The sequence below is a fragment of the Amphibalanus amphitrite genome, unplaced genomic scaffold (genome assembly GCF_019059575.1).
Source record: "Amphibalanus amphitrite isolate SeventyFive unplaced genomic scaffold, NRLGWU_Aamphi_draft 000010F_arrow, whole genome shotgun sequence".
Taxonomy (NCBI): Eukaryota; Metazoa; Arthropoda; class Thecostraca; order Balanomorpha; family Balanidae; genus Amphibalanus; species Amphibalanus amphitrite.
The window spans coordinates 539966-556008 of record NW_024881506.1 but is presented as its reverse complement, the minus strand read 5'-3'; the positions used below and the strand labels follow the sequence as shown (position 1 = coordinate 556008).

General features: G+C 47.9%; 1 protein-coding gene and 1 long non-coding RNA gene across 2 annotated transcripts; both read left to right on the top strand.

Moving 5' to 3' along the window:
• Positions 1-2476: 2476 nt before the first annotated feature.
• On the top strand, positions 2477-3085 carry LOC122381167. Its single transcript, XR_006256483.1, has 2 exons — positions 2477-2746; positions 3006-3085. It is a non-coding gene; the product is annotated as an uncharacterized LOC122381167 (long non-coding RNA).
• Positions 3086-8254: 5169 nt separating this feature from the next.
• LOC122381161 lies at positions 8255-10464 on the top strand. The gene is made up of 2 exons (XM_043365017.1): positions 8255-10125; positions 10385-10464. The coding sequence occupies exon 1, from the start codon at positions 8396-8398 to the stop codon at positions 9488-9490; it is 1095 nt and encodes a 364-aa protein (XP_043220952.1). The 5' UTR covers positions 8255-8395; the 3' UTR covers positions 9491-10125; positions 10385-10464.
• The last annotated feature ends 5579 nt before the right edge of the window (positions 10465-16043 follow it).

Below are 16043 nucleotides of genomic sequence, written 5' to 3'. Positions count from 1 at the left end.
GCCGGACGGACAGGCGAGAGGTCGGCGTCTCCAGGAGGGTCGGGATCCGTCTCAAGCGCCTCCGTACCGGAATGACCCGACCGCCGCCGCCACCGTCATCGGCAGCACGGAGACCTTCGTCCGGGATCTGCAACTTCAGCTCCCGGGCATCCGTCCGGTGATCGAGAGTGAGGTGCCCCTGCAGGACGCATCGAGGGCGGGCTTTATAGCCTGTCACGAGTTGTCGGAGTCTCTCCGACTGGTCTCTGGCGGGTGGCACCGGCGACGCACGATCTGCCGGTGATGTGGCGGCGCGGCCGGCGGCCCAGGTGCTTCTGCGGCCATACACGCCGCTAGAGACAGCCTCGCTGCCGCCGAGGCGGCTGGTAGCTCTGCTAGAGTGGCGGCCACTTCAGCAGAAGAGCTGGCGGAAGCGCTACTAAATGCATCGGAAGACGCGACGGCAGCCTGGGTCGTATGCGTCTCAAAGTGGATTCTTTTTTATCTGCCTCTACCTCACCGAAGTCGCGGGCCTGACTGTGAATTCCTCAGTGCTTAGTGCTGCGACAAACCATACCATTGGTTTCGGGACTGGTTTAGCCACCGGCGGATGCAGGCCCATGTCACTCCACTTTCGATGACATCATATGGGGGCCTCAGGACAATAATGGCGCGGCGCGCCACAATCGCTTCAAAGCTACTTGCCAACAGTTGCCATTTTTGAAAATATTATTTTGAAGTTCCAAGTAATAAAAATATTGTAATAAAGTTGTTGAATAAATCGATACCACATCTAAAAACTTACTGAAAAATGATTTATTCATAGTAAAAATATAAGCTTGATGCGTTTTTACGTTGCTTTCCTGCAACTGCAGAGGGTTTTTAAATCGTCTATATCTTCAAAACCGGCCATTTCTTAGCATATTGCTGCTCTTTTTTATCGCTAGAAAATTAGTTGGACTTTTCAATGACATCAATGGTTGAGCAATGTGTGTAGAGTGTCACCAACAATCTTCAAATGAAGTTAGTCATTTTTACGTTGTGAAGGAATGGAGTACCCCTTTCGAGCATCAGGGGTGACGTCACTCAGGATCTGTCTCTGATTGGTCGGCGGGGGAGTGACTGTACCTTCTATAGATGGCCTTGGGCGGATGGGTCAGCAATGTTGTGGAAGTTTGCAGTTGGAGGCTGCAGCAGGTTTGGTCAATGCTATATTGTCGTTGATAACCAGAGGCGCAGCCAGGATAAAATCTCGGAGGGGGCATGAAGTGGTGAGGGCGCCAATTTCGGCTCAGGATGGCGCCAATTTCAAGAGGGAGAGAAGCCGGCAATGTAAGCGTTATAACAAATCTGTCTTCGAGAACGCTATCCAGCGAAGAAACAGCCGTTAGCTCTTGGCTTTAAGTTTGATTCCGGAAAGGACAAAGCTAGCTTCATGGAGCAAGTCAGCCGGAACTACAAAAGTGACGCCAGTGTTGCCAGGTCTAGAGGTAAACCTCCAGATCTAGAGGTTTTAGGGGACCGTTTCGGGGCTCCTGGAGGTTTATGAAAAATGCCGGATTCTAGAGGGTTTTCTAGAGGTAATCTGAAAATGCGAGAAAAGACAATTAGCATCAAAGTCTCTTGAGAACTATTTAGGTACATAATTTCATGTTATTATCCTTAAGTATTCCATGCTTAAACACACTTTTTACAGATTGATGGAAACGAAAACCCTACTTTTGGCTTGTTCACTATTGAGGCTCTGGCCGCCGGCTGCAGCTAAAAGTTTTCGATATACCGTGGGCACCGTGGGCATCAAGGCTATGTAAACGTGGCTGGTGCCCACGGTGGGCACCAAGTCCACCAAGTTATGTGGACAAATGCGAAGGATAAGTGAATTATCTTGATTAGGGATACAATCGGGTGTTTCAAAGCCCGCTGCCAGCTGCTGCCAGCGCGCTGACGTCACACTTTGGGTCTGTTCCAGTCGCACTTCCTAACACCTCTAAACTCCTCCAAGAGCAAGATAGAGGAGGCTGGAGCAGGATCCTCCTTTGATTTGTAGGGGCTAGAGCTGACACTGGAACAGGGAAGCAATCTTGGAGGAGCTTAGAGGTGTTAGGAAGTGCGACTGGAACAGACCCTTTGGCAGTGTTGGATCAATGGGCTTGATGATGTCATCACGCGCTGGCAGCGGATGGCAGCGTGCTTTGAAACAGCGCCACGGTTTGTGATACGGAGGTAGGTATTAGCGATGTCAATTACGGAAAATCGGAATACCGATACCAAACCAAATACCAACCAAAACCATGGGGAAATACCGAAACCAAACCAACTTGGGAAAATGAGGGCAATACCAACTTTTTACCGATTTCTTGGCCTCTTATACATAAGTGAGGGTTCATGATACCAACAAAATACCAAACACATTACGATTGAAATACCAAATACCAAGTTGGTATCGGTTTGGTGTTCCCGCCGTTACGGGTTGTTCAGGTTTTGTTATGGAAGAGCCTGAGTGAGGGCTGCTTTGTCTAAACGACTGCATTTGCTATTTTCAGGTGACCGCCCCAGACGATTTGTCATGATATGTGACGCATGTTGAACGGCATCAGAGCTGTCCTGATCGGGGCGCAGTGAAATACGGTTTGCTGAACAGTGATTGCCACTTGGACCGATACTGAAGCCGAAATATTATTGCCGGTTATACTGACGGTGCAGTTGGCTGTATCACCATACTGAGTCACTGACATTTGTACTAAAGTCGCCTATCGTCCCGGACGAAGTGAGTAGCCATACACTGACACAAATCGTGTAATGCTTATTCGCTCTGTTATAAATGCATATTCGTTTGTCTCACAGTGCCAGCTGGCTACCTATCTGAAATTGTCTCTTGCGGACTGATTAAGAAATAATTTTCGTTGTTAAATTGTCAGTTTATTGGGTATTTGCAGCTCACGTGTTGTTGTGGCTGTTCCCCCCAGTGACCTTGGGCGAATCGTAAGCTACATTGAGTTAATTGTCTTTTGTATGTGTTTTCACAGTTTTCTACGGTCATCACGGTCCACACTGATCGCTGCAAGGTGTCACTACTGAATGATCCCAATACATACTGACCGACTAACACTTTGTAGTAAAAACCGGTGGCCAGATCAGTAGAAAATTCCATTAGGACGATTGGCCACAGTAGATAAGTTTCTCAGGTTTTTCATGGGACAGTATAGACCCTACTGATACACTTTTTCTTCAAGGAGACTAACAATATTAACTGAGATATCCTGTATTATAGAATGTCCTAATTTCCTACAGTTGACAAACCTTGACAACTTCATGTCATCTGGTCTTACAAGTAGTGCAGCTTTGTTGTTATCTCTGTCACTCTTTTCTGTCGGAGGCTTCCTGTGCCGGAGTCAGAAGATGGACATGTCGGGCAACAAGTCGATGTCAGGCAGGACCATCACTCCAACTGAAGCTGGGAGAGAGTACCAGACCAGCTTGAAAACAAAGGCGTTCAAACGGGAGCTGCAGGACCTGATGAAGCTCGGCTCGCAGCTTGTGCGGCATGATGATACTTCAGTCGAGACACTCCCGGGCATCATGGAAGAAGATGTTGCTAAGTGGATTCACACCTACATTTCTCTGGGACAGGTGGAACAAGATCTTCAGCATCTTCTCTCCCCAGAAGACTTTCAGAGACACACTGAGACACATAAGAAAACCATGGAGACTGTGAACCAGATTAAGACTGCTCTTGAAGAGTACCAGAGCACACTGAAGAAAACAAGTGTCAAACCACTCTCACGCGCTGGTGTGTCAACAAAATCTGGTTCCTCTAAGTCAGTCAAGTCTGGTCTCCAGCTGATGCGCATCCAGGCGGAACACAACAAGGCCGAGATTCAAGCAAAGCTGAAGATGTTGAACAGAAAACAGGATCTGGATAGACAGCGCCAAGAGCTCGAGTGGAAACAGGAATCATTGGAGCTGGAGACTCAAATGGCCGTTCAAGAAATGCAAGAGGAAGTCGTGGAAAGGTTTGAAAGAGAACTGGATGACAGCGCTGCAGAAGACGGCCCACCAAATGAACCACAAGCACAGCAAGCAGTGTTGGAAGAACAGAGGATGCTGTCTCAGGAGGGTAATGAACAGAGACCCTCAAGTGGAGCAAGACCGATGTTAACCTCACCTGGCATGCCTCCCAGTGAGTCGCACGCAGCAGCAGCGACTGGACCTGCTGGAGGTAGCTTGAATGTGGAGGCACCAAGTTTTCAGCCACGCGGCCAGCCTCCCGATCATGACCAACAAGATCAAGACGACAACACAACAAATGTGTTGAAAGGTCTCTCCGAGCTGCTGGTGGAGCAGAGCAAGCGCGCCCGTCTACCAGCTATCGAGCCAGATGTGTTTTCTGGAGAAGAGGAGAGGTATCATCTGTGGATGAACAGCTTTGAAACATACATCGAGAACAGGACAGCCTGCCCGCAGGAGCGTCTACACTTTCTGTCCAGATACACAAGAGGAGAAGCCAGATCGATGATTGAAAGCCTGCTGCACCTGAATACTACAGATGCATACGACAATGCCAAGAAGAAACTCCATGATAGGTACGGTAACACCTTCATAACTGCCAATGCCTTCCGCAAGCGCATCCATGAGTGGCCTGCAGTTCGACCCGGCGACGGGAAAGCATTGAGACAACTAGCTGACTACCTCGAGAGCTGTAAGACAGCATCAAGACATGTGAGTGGACTGGCCTCACTGGACTCAGTGGATGAGAACAACGTGATCCTCAAAAAACTGCCACGATACATCGTCGACAGGTGGAGACGCGTGGTTGACGTCAGGTTGTACGAGCCACAAGAAGGTTGTTCTCCCGGCTATCCGTCGTTTGCAGAGTTCGCGGACTTCCTCAGTAAGGAAGCAAGAGTGGCGTGCGGCCCGGTATTGGACAGGTCCGACGAAGCTGGTGGAACAAGACGAACGACCAATGCTGGCCAACGCAGGAAGGAGAACGCGCGCACGTTCTTCTCGTCCGTTTCGTCCGATGGGAGGACATCAGCACCACGTCAAGAGTCAGATAATGCACGACAGACAGACAGAACTGCCAGACTCTGCAGGATCTGTTCGTCACTGCATCCTGTAGAATCCTGCCAGACATTCAAGAACATGTCAGTGTCCGAGCGACATGACGCTGTAACACGACTTGGGCTGTGCAGAGGGTGTTTGTGCAGAGGGCACATCTGGAGAGACTGCCGAAGTCGGCGAAGCTGTGACAGATGTGGACGCTCTCATCCGACGTTGCTTCATGACGACGCAAGGGCAGGAACGCGAGGCGCGTCGACAGGACAGAGGACAGCAGCAGCAGTAGGTGACAACAGAAGACAATACAAGTCACACACGAACAGATGTACTCAGACCCAAGCTACGTCCCTGAAGGTTGCGGTTGAAGGTGAAGGAGCTGAACGCAACGCCTCGTTCGTGCCACCATGCTCTCACACCATGATCGTGCCGGTCATTCTGCGCAACGAGCTGGAACCGTCACAACAGCTGACAGTCTATGCTGTGCTAGATCCTCAATCGGATGCCTGTTTCATTCAAGAATCAACGCTCAGACAGGTCTCTGGACAAGGAGAAGACGTGACTCTTCAGCTCAGCACCATAGCGGGCAAGACCAGAGTTGTGACCAAGAGAGTGACAAACCTGTCAGTTCAGGGACTGAATGCACCGGAGCGTATCATGCTACCTGCGACGTATTCTCGTGATGAGATACCGGCAGAAAGGTGGCTGATACCGGAGCGAGAAACAGCTCGAAACTGGAGGCATCTGGCTCATCTGGAGGAAGAACTGCCCCCATACTTCCCTGAAGCTGAAATTGGCCTGCTCATAGGCGTGAACTGCGCACGCGCATTGAAGCCGAAAGAGGTGGTTTCAGTTGACAGTGACGATCCCTGGGCAATGAGAACGGAGCTGGGGTGGACCATCGTGGGTATTACGCACGGGCCCAACATCACTTCGACGTGTCACTGTGCGCGCGTAGGGCCAGATGAAGTGTCGGTATGCCACTTTGCGTTCAAGACGCGTGTGCAGGAAGTGAGCCTGATGCAAGTGGCACGCATGCTGGAAGCGGACTTTCTGGATGAAGGCGCTCACAAGAAGGTCTCTCAGGACGACCGGAAGTTCCAGAAGGTGATGAAGGAACAGTTCCACCAGCGGGAGGATGGTCATGTTGAGGGACCACTGCCTCTGAAGGATCCAGAAGTGACATTTCCAGACAACAGGTACCTGGCCATAAAACGTCTACACAGTCTGAAGAGAAGGTTTGCCCGAGATCCTGGTCTGAAGGACGCCTACGAGGACTCCATGAACGAGTCGCTCGCAGCAGGATACACTGAATGTGTCCCAGACGACGACGACGTCAAAGAGGGAGGGAAAGACCTGGTACGTTCCCCATCACGCTGTCGTTCATCCGAGAAAGGACAAGATACGTGTAGTTTATGACTGCAGCGCGGAATATCAAGGTGCTTCATTGAACAACGAGCTGCTCCAGGGCCCGGACTACGTGAACAGTCTGGCAGGAATCCTGGTGAGATTTCGGAAAGAAAGAGTGGCTCTGAGCTGCGACATCAAGGCGATGTTTAACCAGGTTGGTGTCAGCAAGGAGCACAGGAATCTGTTGAGATTTCTGTGGTGGGAACAGGGCGACACGAGTCGAGAGCCGGCTGAGTTCAGGGTCACCACTCATCTGTTTGGTGCGGTGTCATCGCCTGCGTGCGCGATGTACGCGCTGAACATGATAGCAGAAAAGTATGAACCGACACACGGAAGAGAAGCGTCCGAGTTTGTACGTAGAAACTTCTACGTTGATGACGGCGTCACAAGCGTGGAAAGCTCGGATGCTGCTATACGGCTGGCCCGTGACACTGTCCAGCTGTGTGCAGAAGGCGGTTTCACGCTTCACAAGTTTGTGTCGAACGAACCGTCTGTGCTAAAAGCACTGTCGCCTGGTGCCACTGGGTGCGACCCATCGGTGGAAGTCGGTCGCCAGCACTCAGGTCAGTTCGAGCAAGCCCTGGGTATCAAGTGGGATACGGTGGAAGACACGCTGAGCTTTCACGCTGTGATTCCGGACAAGCCGATGACGAGAAGAGGGATTTTATCATCAGTTTCTTCGCTGTATGATCCACTGGGTCTCGTCTCCCCAGTGATCTTGGAGGGCAAGAGAATCATCAAGCAGTTGTGCTGCGACGGATACAGCTGGGATGAAGCTGTCCCAGAAGAGACGGTGGCCCGTTGGTTGGATTGGAAGAGAGACGTGCTCCTTCTCTCAGAGACACCGATACCAAGATGCTACAAACCTGGCGGCGGCAAGATGAAGCTGTACGAACTGCATCATTTTTCTGACGCCAGTACCGTCGGATACGGGCAGTGCTCCTATCTCCGTATGAAAGACGAACACGACCTGATTTCGACGTGTCTTGTGATGAGCAAGTCAAAGGTGACTCCCAAGCGATCGACTACAATTCCTCGACTGGAGCTGATGGCGGCCGCTCTCTCCGTGAGAGTTGGATGCTTTCTGCAAGAGGAGCTCGACATCACAGGCATCGAGCACTACTACTGGACGGACAGTCAGGTCGTTCTAGGATATATACACAACGAAACCCGGCGATTTCACGTGTTTGTCGCGAACCGCGTGCAGCAGATCCGACAACACACCACTCCCGATCAGTGGAGATATGTACAGTCAGATGAAAACCCAGCAGATCTGGCCTCCCGTGGACTGCAGGCAGCGGCCATCAAGGACTGTGATCTCTGGTGGCGTGGACCGAAGTTTCTTCAAGCAGGAGAACTTCCGAATGAAGCAGCTCAGACTGAACTCCAAGATGACGACCCGGAGGTCAAGAAGAAAACAGTTCTGACTACGCGCTCCAAACAGGTCGAAGGCTTTCCAAACATGTCTGACCGGCTAGTCGTGTTCTCTAGCTGGTTCAGGGCAAGACGAGCGATCGCGATCTGTATCAGATACGGGAGACGTTTGCTGGAGCGAGTGAGACAAAAACGTCAAAGCAGTGACGCTGAACTTGTTCCATCGTTGACAGAATCACCAGTTGGAGCAGAAGAGATGAAGAGAGCTGAGCTCGTCATACTGAAGAGTGTGCAGCAGCAGGTGTTTGGGGACGAAGTTGCGACTCTGACGATACCTCAGCCCTCAACTGAAGTTCGAGTGAAGAAACGGAGTCATCTGTACCGACTGGATCCCTTCGTTGCAGATGACGGACTCCTGCGCGTCGGAGGCAGGCTGAAGAGGAGTGGACAGCCCTTCGACGTGGTACATCCAGTGATCTTGCCAAAGGTTCATCACGTGACTCGTCTTGTCGTTGCAGCCTACCACGAGAGGACGTGTCACTCAGGAAGGGAGCTGACGCTGAGCGAAATCCGGATGTCTGGATACTGGATTGTGAAAGGAAGATCGGCTGTGGGTCGTCACATCAAGAACTGCATCAAGTGCAGGAGGCTGAGAGGAACGCCTTGCAGTCAGAAAATGGCAGATCTTCCCAGCGAGCGTGTAGACGAAGCGGAGCCATTCACCCACTCAGGTGTTGACTGCTTCGGACCGTTCTTCGTCAGAGAACGGCGCAGTGAAGTCAAACGATGGGGGATCCTATTCACATGTCTAAGTTCACGGGCTATTCATCTAGAGACCCTCAACTCAATGACGGCGGATGCTTTTATCAATGCCTACCGCCGATTCACCTGCCGAAGAGGAAAGGTTCGAGCTCTGTATCACGACCGAGGTACGAACTTCATCGGAGGAAGAGGACATCTAGAAGCTGCTTTGTCTGAGATGGACCACGACAACATCCGACGCACTCTGTTAAAGGACAACTGTGATTGGGTACAGTTCAACCCCATCACACCCAAGGCCAGCCACATGGGAGGTGCGTGGGAGCGGCAGATACGCACCGTCCGCTCTGCGCTGAGCAGTCTCCTTCAAGATCTCGGTCAGCAGCTGGATGACGAGCTGCTCAGAACTCTACTGACGGAAGCGGAAGCAGTAGTCAATAGTCGCCCTCTCTCTTGTGTCAGTATGAATGACACTAGTGTAGTTGAGCCGATCACTCCCGACCAGCTGCTCACCTTAAAGTCAAAGGTAGTGCTCCCTCTCCCTGGGAAGTTCTGCCGGCCTGACATCTACGGGAGACAGCGCTGGCGCCGGGTCCAGTACCTCGCCAATCAGTTTTGGCAGCGCTGGCGGAGAGAGTTCCTTCCGTCTCTCCAGGAGCGACGAAAGTGGCATCATCCAGAGCCGAACATCAGTCAGGACGACATCGTCATTGTCGTCGACGAGGACACTCCACGCAACAGGTGGCCGCTCGCACGAGTGGTCGACGCGCACACAGGTGCCGACGGTCTAGTGAGGAGTGTGCGTGTGCGCATTGGCAACAGTGAATATGACAGACCCGTCCACAAACTGATTCTCCTCGTGAAGAGCGGGGATGGAGATTCCGCGACGGGGAGCCGTTGTGCTGAGTAGCGTGATTTGGTCGGAGCGCGACCGATGAGACCGAGACGCTTGTGAGCGCTGATACCCGGTCTGAACTTTGGTGCATTGTGCTCCGCTGTGCGGATGGCAGTACGACGGCGCCCGTGTTTCATATTGCTATGTCAGAAGTGATATTTCGTTACTTTCTCGCTCGACGTGTACGGCGTTACGTGGGCTCGCCTGTGTCTACTGACGAGCATGCGGTTGTTCGCGCGTCCCGTCGCAATGTGACGTTGCCGCGCGACGGCGGCCCATAGCCGCCTCAGTGCGTAAGGAAAATTAGGAGAGCTGTGCCTAATTTTGGGGAGCCATGTTCCCGCCGTTACGGGTTGTTCAGGTTTTGTTATGGAAGAGCCTGAGTGAGGGCTGCTTTGTCTAAACGACTGCATTTGCTATTTTCAGGTGACCGCCCCAGACGATTTGTCATGATATGTGACGCATGTTGAACGGCATCAGAGCTGTCCTGATCGGGGCGCAGTGAAATACGGTTTGCTGAACAGTGATTGCCACTTGGACCGATACTGAAGCCGAAATATTATTGCCGGTTATACTGACGGTGCAGTTGGCTGTATCACCATACTGAGTCACTGACATTTGTACTAAAGTCGCCTATCGTCCCGGACGAAGTGAGTAGCCATACACTGACACAAATCGTGTAATGCTTATTCGCTCTGTTATAAATGCATATTCGTTTGTCTCACAGTGCCAGCTGGCTACCTATCTGAAATTGTCTCTTGCGGACTGATTAAGAAATAATTTTCGTTGTTAAATTGTCAGTTTATTGGGTATTTGCAGCTCACGTGTTGTTGTGGCTGTTCCCCCCAGTGACCTTGGGCGAATCGTAAGCTACATTGAGTTAATTGTCTTTTGTATGTGTTTTCACAGTTTTCTACGGTCATCACGGTCCACACTGATCGCTGCAAGGTGTCACTACTGAATGATCCCAATACATACTGACCGACTAACACTTTGTAGTAAAAACCGGTGGCCAGATCAGTTTGGTATCGGTATACCAAAAAGTTGGTATCCGATTGACATCTCTAGTAGGTATGCAGGTATATACATATACATCATAATCAGCGGCAATGGAACAGAGGTTTCTAGAGGTTTTTACAACATTTTCTGGAGGTATTGGCATCACTCGACCTGGCAACACTGAGTGACGCCAGAAGATGTCGAAAAAGGATTCGTTCAATGAATTCTATTCTGCTGCAAAGCCATGTCAGCCGAGTCCGATGCACTGCCAAAAAGGTATGTGAAGGCTCTGAAGTCACTCGCTAACGATCCGTCAATAATTATCACAGAGGCAGACAAGGGAGGAGTGGCCATTATGAACCGTAGTGATAACGCCAAAAAAGTGAACGATCTTCTCCATGACACATCAGTCTACGAGAAGAAACTGTAACGCGGATGCGCTACATTTTTTCGTCTTTCAAGCTGAACAGCAAATCTTATCAGGAGATGAAATACAATCATCTACCAGAGCGCAGGAAGTCCGACCGCGCACCGCCTCTGCACCCGACGCAGACGAAAACAGGGCGGCTCAGGACGCCGATCGGCTATACCGTCTGGCGCCCGACCCCTTTTCACGAACAGGACCATTAGCCGGGCAACAGCCGGCCCCCAGCCCGGATAGCCCTGCAACGGCGAAACCCCGCTACAAAACGTTCAGGCTTTATCGCAAAAAAAAACAAGAAAAACAACAAAACATTCAGGCTTTATCGCAAAAAGTAAACTGCATAAACTATGGCTGCCTCTCATTCGATTCTGATGAATATTTTCAGCATAGTGGATTAGCCATGGGCTCACCACTTAGTCCAGAGGCAGCGTGCCTATAGGTACTTAAAGGTAGTGTGCCACCTTTGAAAGATTTCCCATTTTATTTTTCCTAGGATAAGAAGCTTCTGTTTTTACCTAATATCGCAAAAAAAATCAAAAATATGGGCCTGGAATAGTGCCTTTTTCGCCTAAAAGTTTATCGGTTTTTAGATATGTATAACAACTGTAGTGGGCTCACCTGCAAACAGGCGTCGGGCAACAATCGCGAATGCGGCGCACTTGTGACAATAAGCAAAGGTCATTATTGCGATCGGCCGCCAATACATCAGTGTATGGGGAGGCTCAGAGTGTAAGCTTCTTTTATGCTTTCTCAGACCTGACATCAGGCGGACTTGGGTCTAATCAGAAAGGGTCATCAGAATGTGATATGGAACCTAGGGAGTCCAGAGCGATATAGAAAGAGGGAAAGAGAAACTGAAGCGTTATAACCAAGGCTGGACTGAATGGTGGACCCAGGCGAGGCTGGAAGGAGGAATCGAAACGCAAGGACAATGGAGACAAAACCAAGGACGGCGAGGCAATCGTTTACGGCAGGCGATGAGAACTTCGCCATTGAGGCTTGACAACCCTAGTGAGCGCAACAAAGGCGGTGGACCTCACTGTAAATATGACATCGTCATTCGTCTCCTTTGCACAAAATCTTTTTAAGCTGGTTTTCCAGACAGTCATGCTCATATAATGAGGATTCTGAATCAAATTAAATAAAGGCGTTGCCGTCCTGTTTCCTTATTTCACGGTCCACCAATATTATATAAGTAATAATAGATAGATGTGAATAACTACCAAAAACAATAGCGATGCTAACATTTATTGCCAACAGTTTATTGCCATTTATTGCTAGTATGCATCCTCAGTTGTAAATATCAAGAGGATCTTAGATCTATTCCCCAAAAAACATGTTTCGGCTACAAATGCGTCGTGTTCCCTGTGGTTATACCCTTGGAAAGGTTATGTGAACTTATCTATTATACCTATTTATACCTATGCCTATTTTATTTGAAATACGCTACAGCAATCTCAGCATAGACTGGGTATGACAAATTTGCTAGCCTGAATCTTCAATGCAAAACAAGTCAAGAGTATTACATGAATAAAGCTGAGTGTTTACGCTTAGGCCTTAACTGTTTTTTTACCTATTTTTGTTTATCAAATAAAATTTAAATTTATAAAAATACTTAACTACATTTTGTCATAAAAAGATATAAGATATCAATAAACTGCGATATTTCTAGATATATTCTTCTTCACTAACGGGCCTCAATACCAGGGGGGCGCAACTCCAAGCAGAAATTGTCACGTGACTTCCTGCTCAACCTTATCTATGGGAATCTTGGGAAAACTATCGACTATCGACGCTTTGCTTGGCTTATTGTAGAATGTGCAGCGTGAAGGCATGTATTTCCTAATGACGCGTAAGCTAAATCAGGATATGTTTGAAAATTCGTAATTCGTTAAAATTTGTTGGAAAATATACCTAATTAGAGCCCTGATAAAATTTATTTACAACGGTTAGGAGAGGACTGGGAAATGCTATAGCTGACAACCAGTCATGTAAAAAGTTCCGGTTTATATTAAGGCACCCTTTCTTAAGCGGTGTCCTGCAGCTCACCGGATCCAACTGCGAAATGGATCCAGACGACTTCTGTCCAAATTTGTAGCGCACTCCGTTCACAGGAATCAGCCACTAGACCAAGCCGATCAGTGAACTGGATGCTTTCAGTTACACACCAGATCATTCGTGGGCAATGGATTTAGCAGTAGCAAACGGGTTTCGCTACATTTCACAGGCTATTTTGCTAGACGGATGCTAACTCGATGTAAATGTGAAAGTCTGTGGGGACATATCGCAATGGAAAATACGGGCGCGGATGAGAATGACAAATCCTTGGTAAAAGAATTGCACAAAAATGAAAGTTTGTTTGGCTATTCCCAGCGATGTGCTCTAGGCACTCTCACAGGTAGAGGATGCGTCCTCGAGCAATGTAGTTCTTCTGACAAAGTCCAAGCTACGCTCACATCAATTGAGGCAATCGGCTTCTAAATTTGCAAGTCGCCGAATCAGATGCAACCCGAGGGATGGATTATAAAAGGATGGATGAGGATGTCAGCTCAGTAGTCAGTTGGCCCGGTGGCCCTCAAATTTAGCACGCTCTCCTCGGTGGGGCTTGATGGATCCACCACACCGATGCGCGGTTCTTTCCAGACTGACAGTACGTTGTATATATATATATATATATATATATATATATATATATATATATATATATATATATATATATATATATATATATATATATATATATATATATATATATATATATATATATATATATATATATATATATATATATATATATATATATATATATATATATATATATATATATATATATCGTGAATTTTATATGCGTATTGTTGCAAACTGATTAGGGTTTTGTTCCAAAAAATAAAAAATTCACAACGCCAATTTTCTTTCACGCAAAAGCAGAGTATGTCGACACCACCAATGTCCTTTTTCATAAAGATTCTACAATCCAATTGTAGTTTGTACATTTGTAGTTTTCAAAGTACAATTTTACAAACTACTTCTTTTCATAAATCCTGGACATGCGGCGTCAATAGAATTGTACTTTCGATCCGGGAGCGTAGTTTTGCGGGGCTTCGTCTCCATGGCAACGGAGTAAACAAAAACTTCTGCAACAGTTTTCGACGTTGTGTTGCAAATTGCGTATGGTGTGCTGACCGTTTTTTGCAATTTTTAAAAGAAATAATTATTGATAAATAACTTGAATTGCTTTTAGGGATCAGCCATCGCTTTGCACATGCATAGCTATAACTTTTATGCTGAAAGTATTAACATTTTCAACATTGCAATCATTTCAAGATGTGCTTGTTTCGAGATTTGGTATCTGGGTTAGTCCAACAAGTCATTAGTTTCTTGAAAGACTGCTTCATGAATTGTTCAGACAAATAATGCAAAAATGGCTGAAAAAGGTTTAGGTTAAGCCTATCCGAGTTATAGAGTGGTTATTATGGATATTGTTGACCGTCATATTACCTAGCGACGAGCTATGTGACCTGCTTTGCTTTGAGCCTTGAATTACCCGTTTCGATAAGTAATGCAGCCTAGTGAAACATGAAGCAACAAGAAAGCCAGCGAATCAAATGCCAAAATCAAAATGCAAGAGCATTACGAAGCGAGAAGCAAATAGATGGAGGCTGGAGCCACCCAGGAGACGGGATGAAAACTGATAAAAATACAAGCTTTCCTACTGCGTTAAAGGAAATGGGCAACATCTAGAAGAGAAGGTGCATGGTCATTCCATTAGTGTTGGTTGAATAAACTGAGCCGGAAACTAATAGGACATGAGCGTAGGCTGCTCTTTTTTCCCAGAGAACTTTATCCGCAAAAAAACAGATATTGATATCAATAATAGCTAGGTATATTTTTATCCTTCACTTTGAGATATTATTCGTGAACTTATTATGGCTACCTACTGATAAAAGGTTCGTGTGAATAAGGAAAATAAATTGCTGATAAAATGCCGTCTTTTTGTCGAATTATAAACAATGAATAGGCCCGAACGATGCTACGAATTTCAGCGCTTTAGTTCCTTCCGTTCAAAAACGCCATTGGCGTGGGTCAGCCGGATCGAGGGGGTTCGAGACCGAAGGCCAATCGGTCCAGCGGTTGCTGAGATATTAGCCCGTCAAAAGTGTTACTGGCCGGGCCGGACCGGGCGGCTCAATACTGATATTTTTTTTCGTAATATTGAAAAGACCTCGCTTCGCTCGCTGCGCTCTCTCGCTCAGTAATAATACATATCGTGTATCTGAGCATTGGTTATTATTGAATTAAAATATTAGCAACGTTAAGCTGATTCCTATGCTTCATCTCCGAAATTCTACACACGGTTAGGGCGTTGTAGATTTCGATTGTATTTTCCGTCAAGGAAATCCCAAAATCAGAGGAACCGTTCTTTTTATGAAACAGATTGCTAGTTTTTTGGCTGATAATTGCCGAATGTGAGTTGTAGGTTTGTGGAATTGTAGTTTGTACTTTCGGATTGTACTTTTTCCTTTATGAAACAGATTTGTACAATCGAAAGTACAAACCTACAAACTACAACTACAATTCTACAATTCCAGGCTTTATGAAAAAGGACACAAAACGTATTACGGATTACGGTCGACGGACAAGTCTTCAGCCATTGGCTCTCCCCTGGGTCAACACTGAACGGGGTGGCTTACCTCAGGCTGCTCAAGGAATGCTTCTGCCTCAGGTCAGGGACAAGGTTCAAAGAGACGGCCTGTGGTTCCAGCAGGATGGTGCCACAGTGCACACCACGGCAGCTGTTGCGCCAGTGGCTGATCGAAAATTTCGAAGAGCGCGTTATCAGCCGCCTCACCGAGCGACCTGGCCACCACGGAGCCCTGAAATCTCCCCGCTGGACTACTGCAGGCCCATGTCGTCCCCTATCTCTCTGCGTGTCCACTAACACGAATGACGTCACGCATGTGGGCGGAGCTATGGGCGGAGCCTAACGCACGCGGCAGTCCAAGCCGCCATATTTGAATTTATATTTTAATAGAATCTTGCCGATATTTTGGGTGAAGTCAATTTATATGGATAGCTTGGTGACAGTTTAGCTATACGAATAATAATTTATTATGGATATGCGTATATTCAGCTTGGAATTGCAAT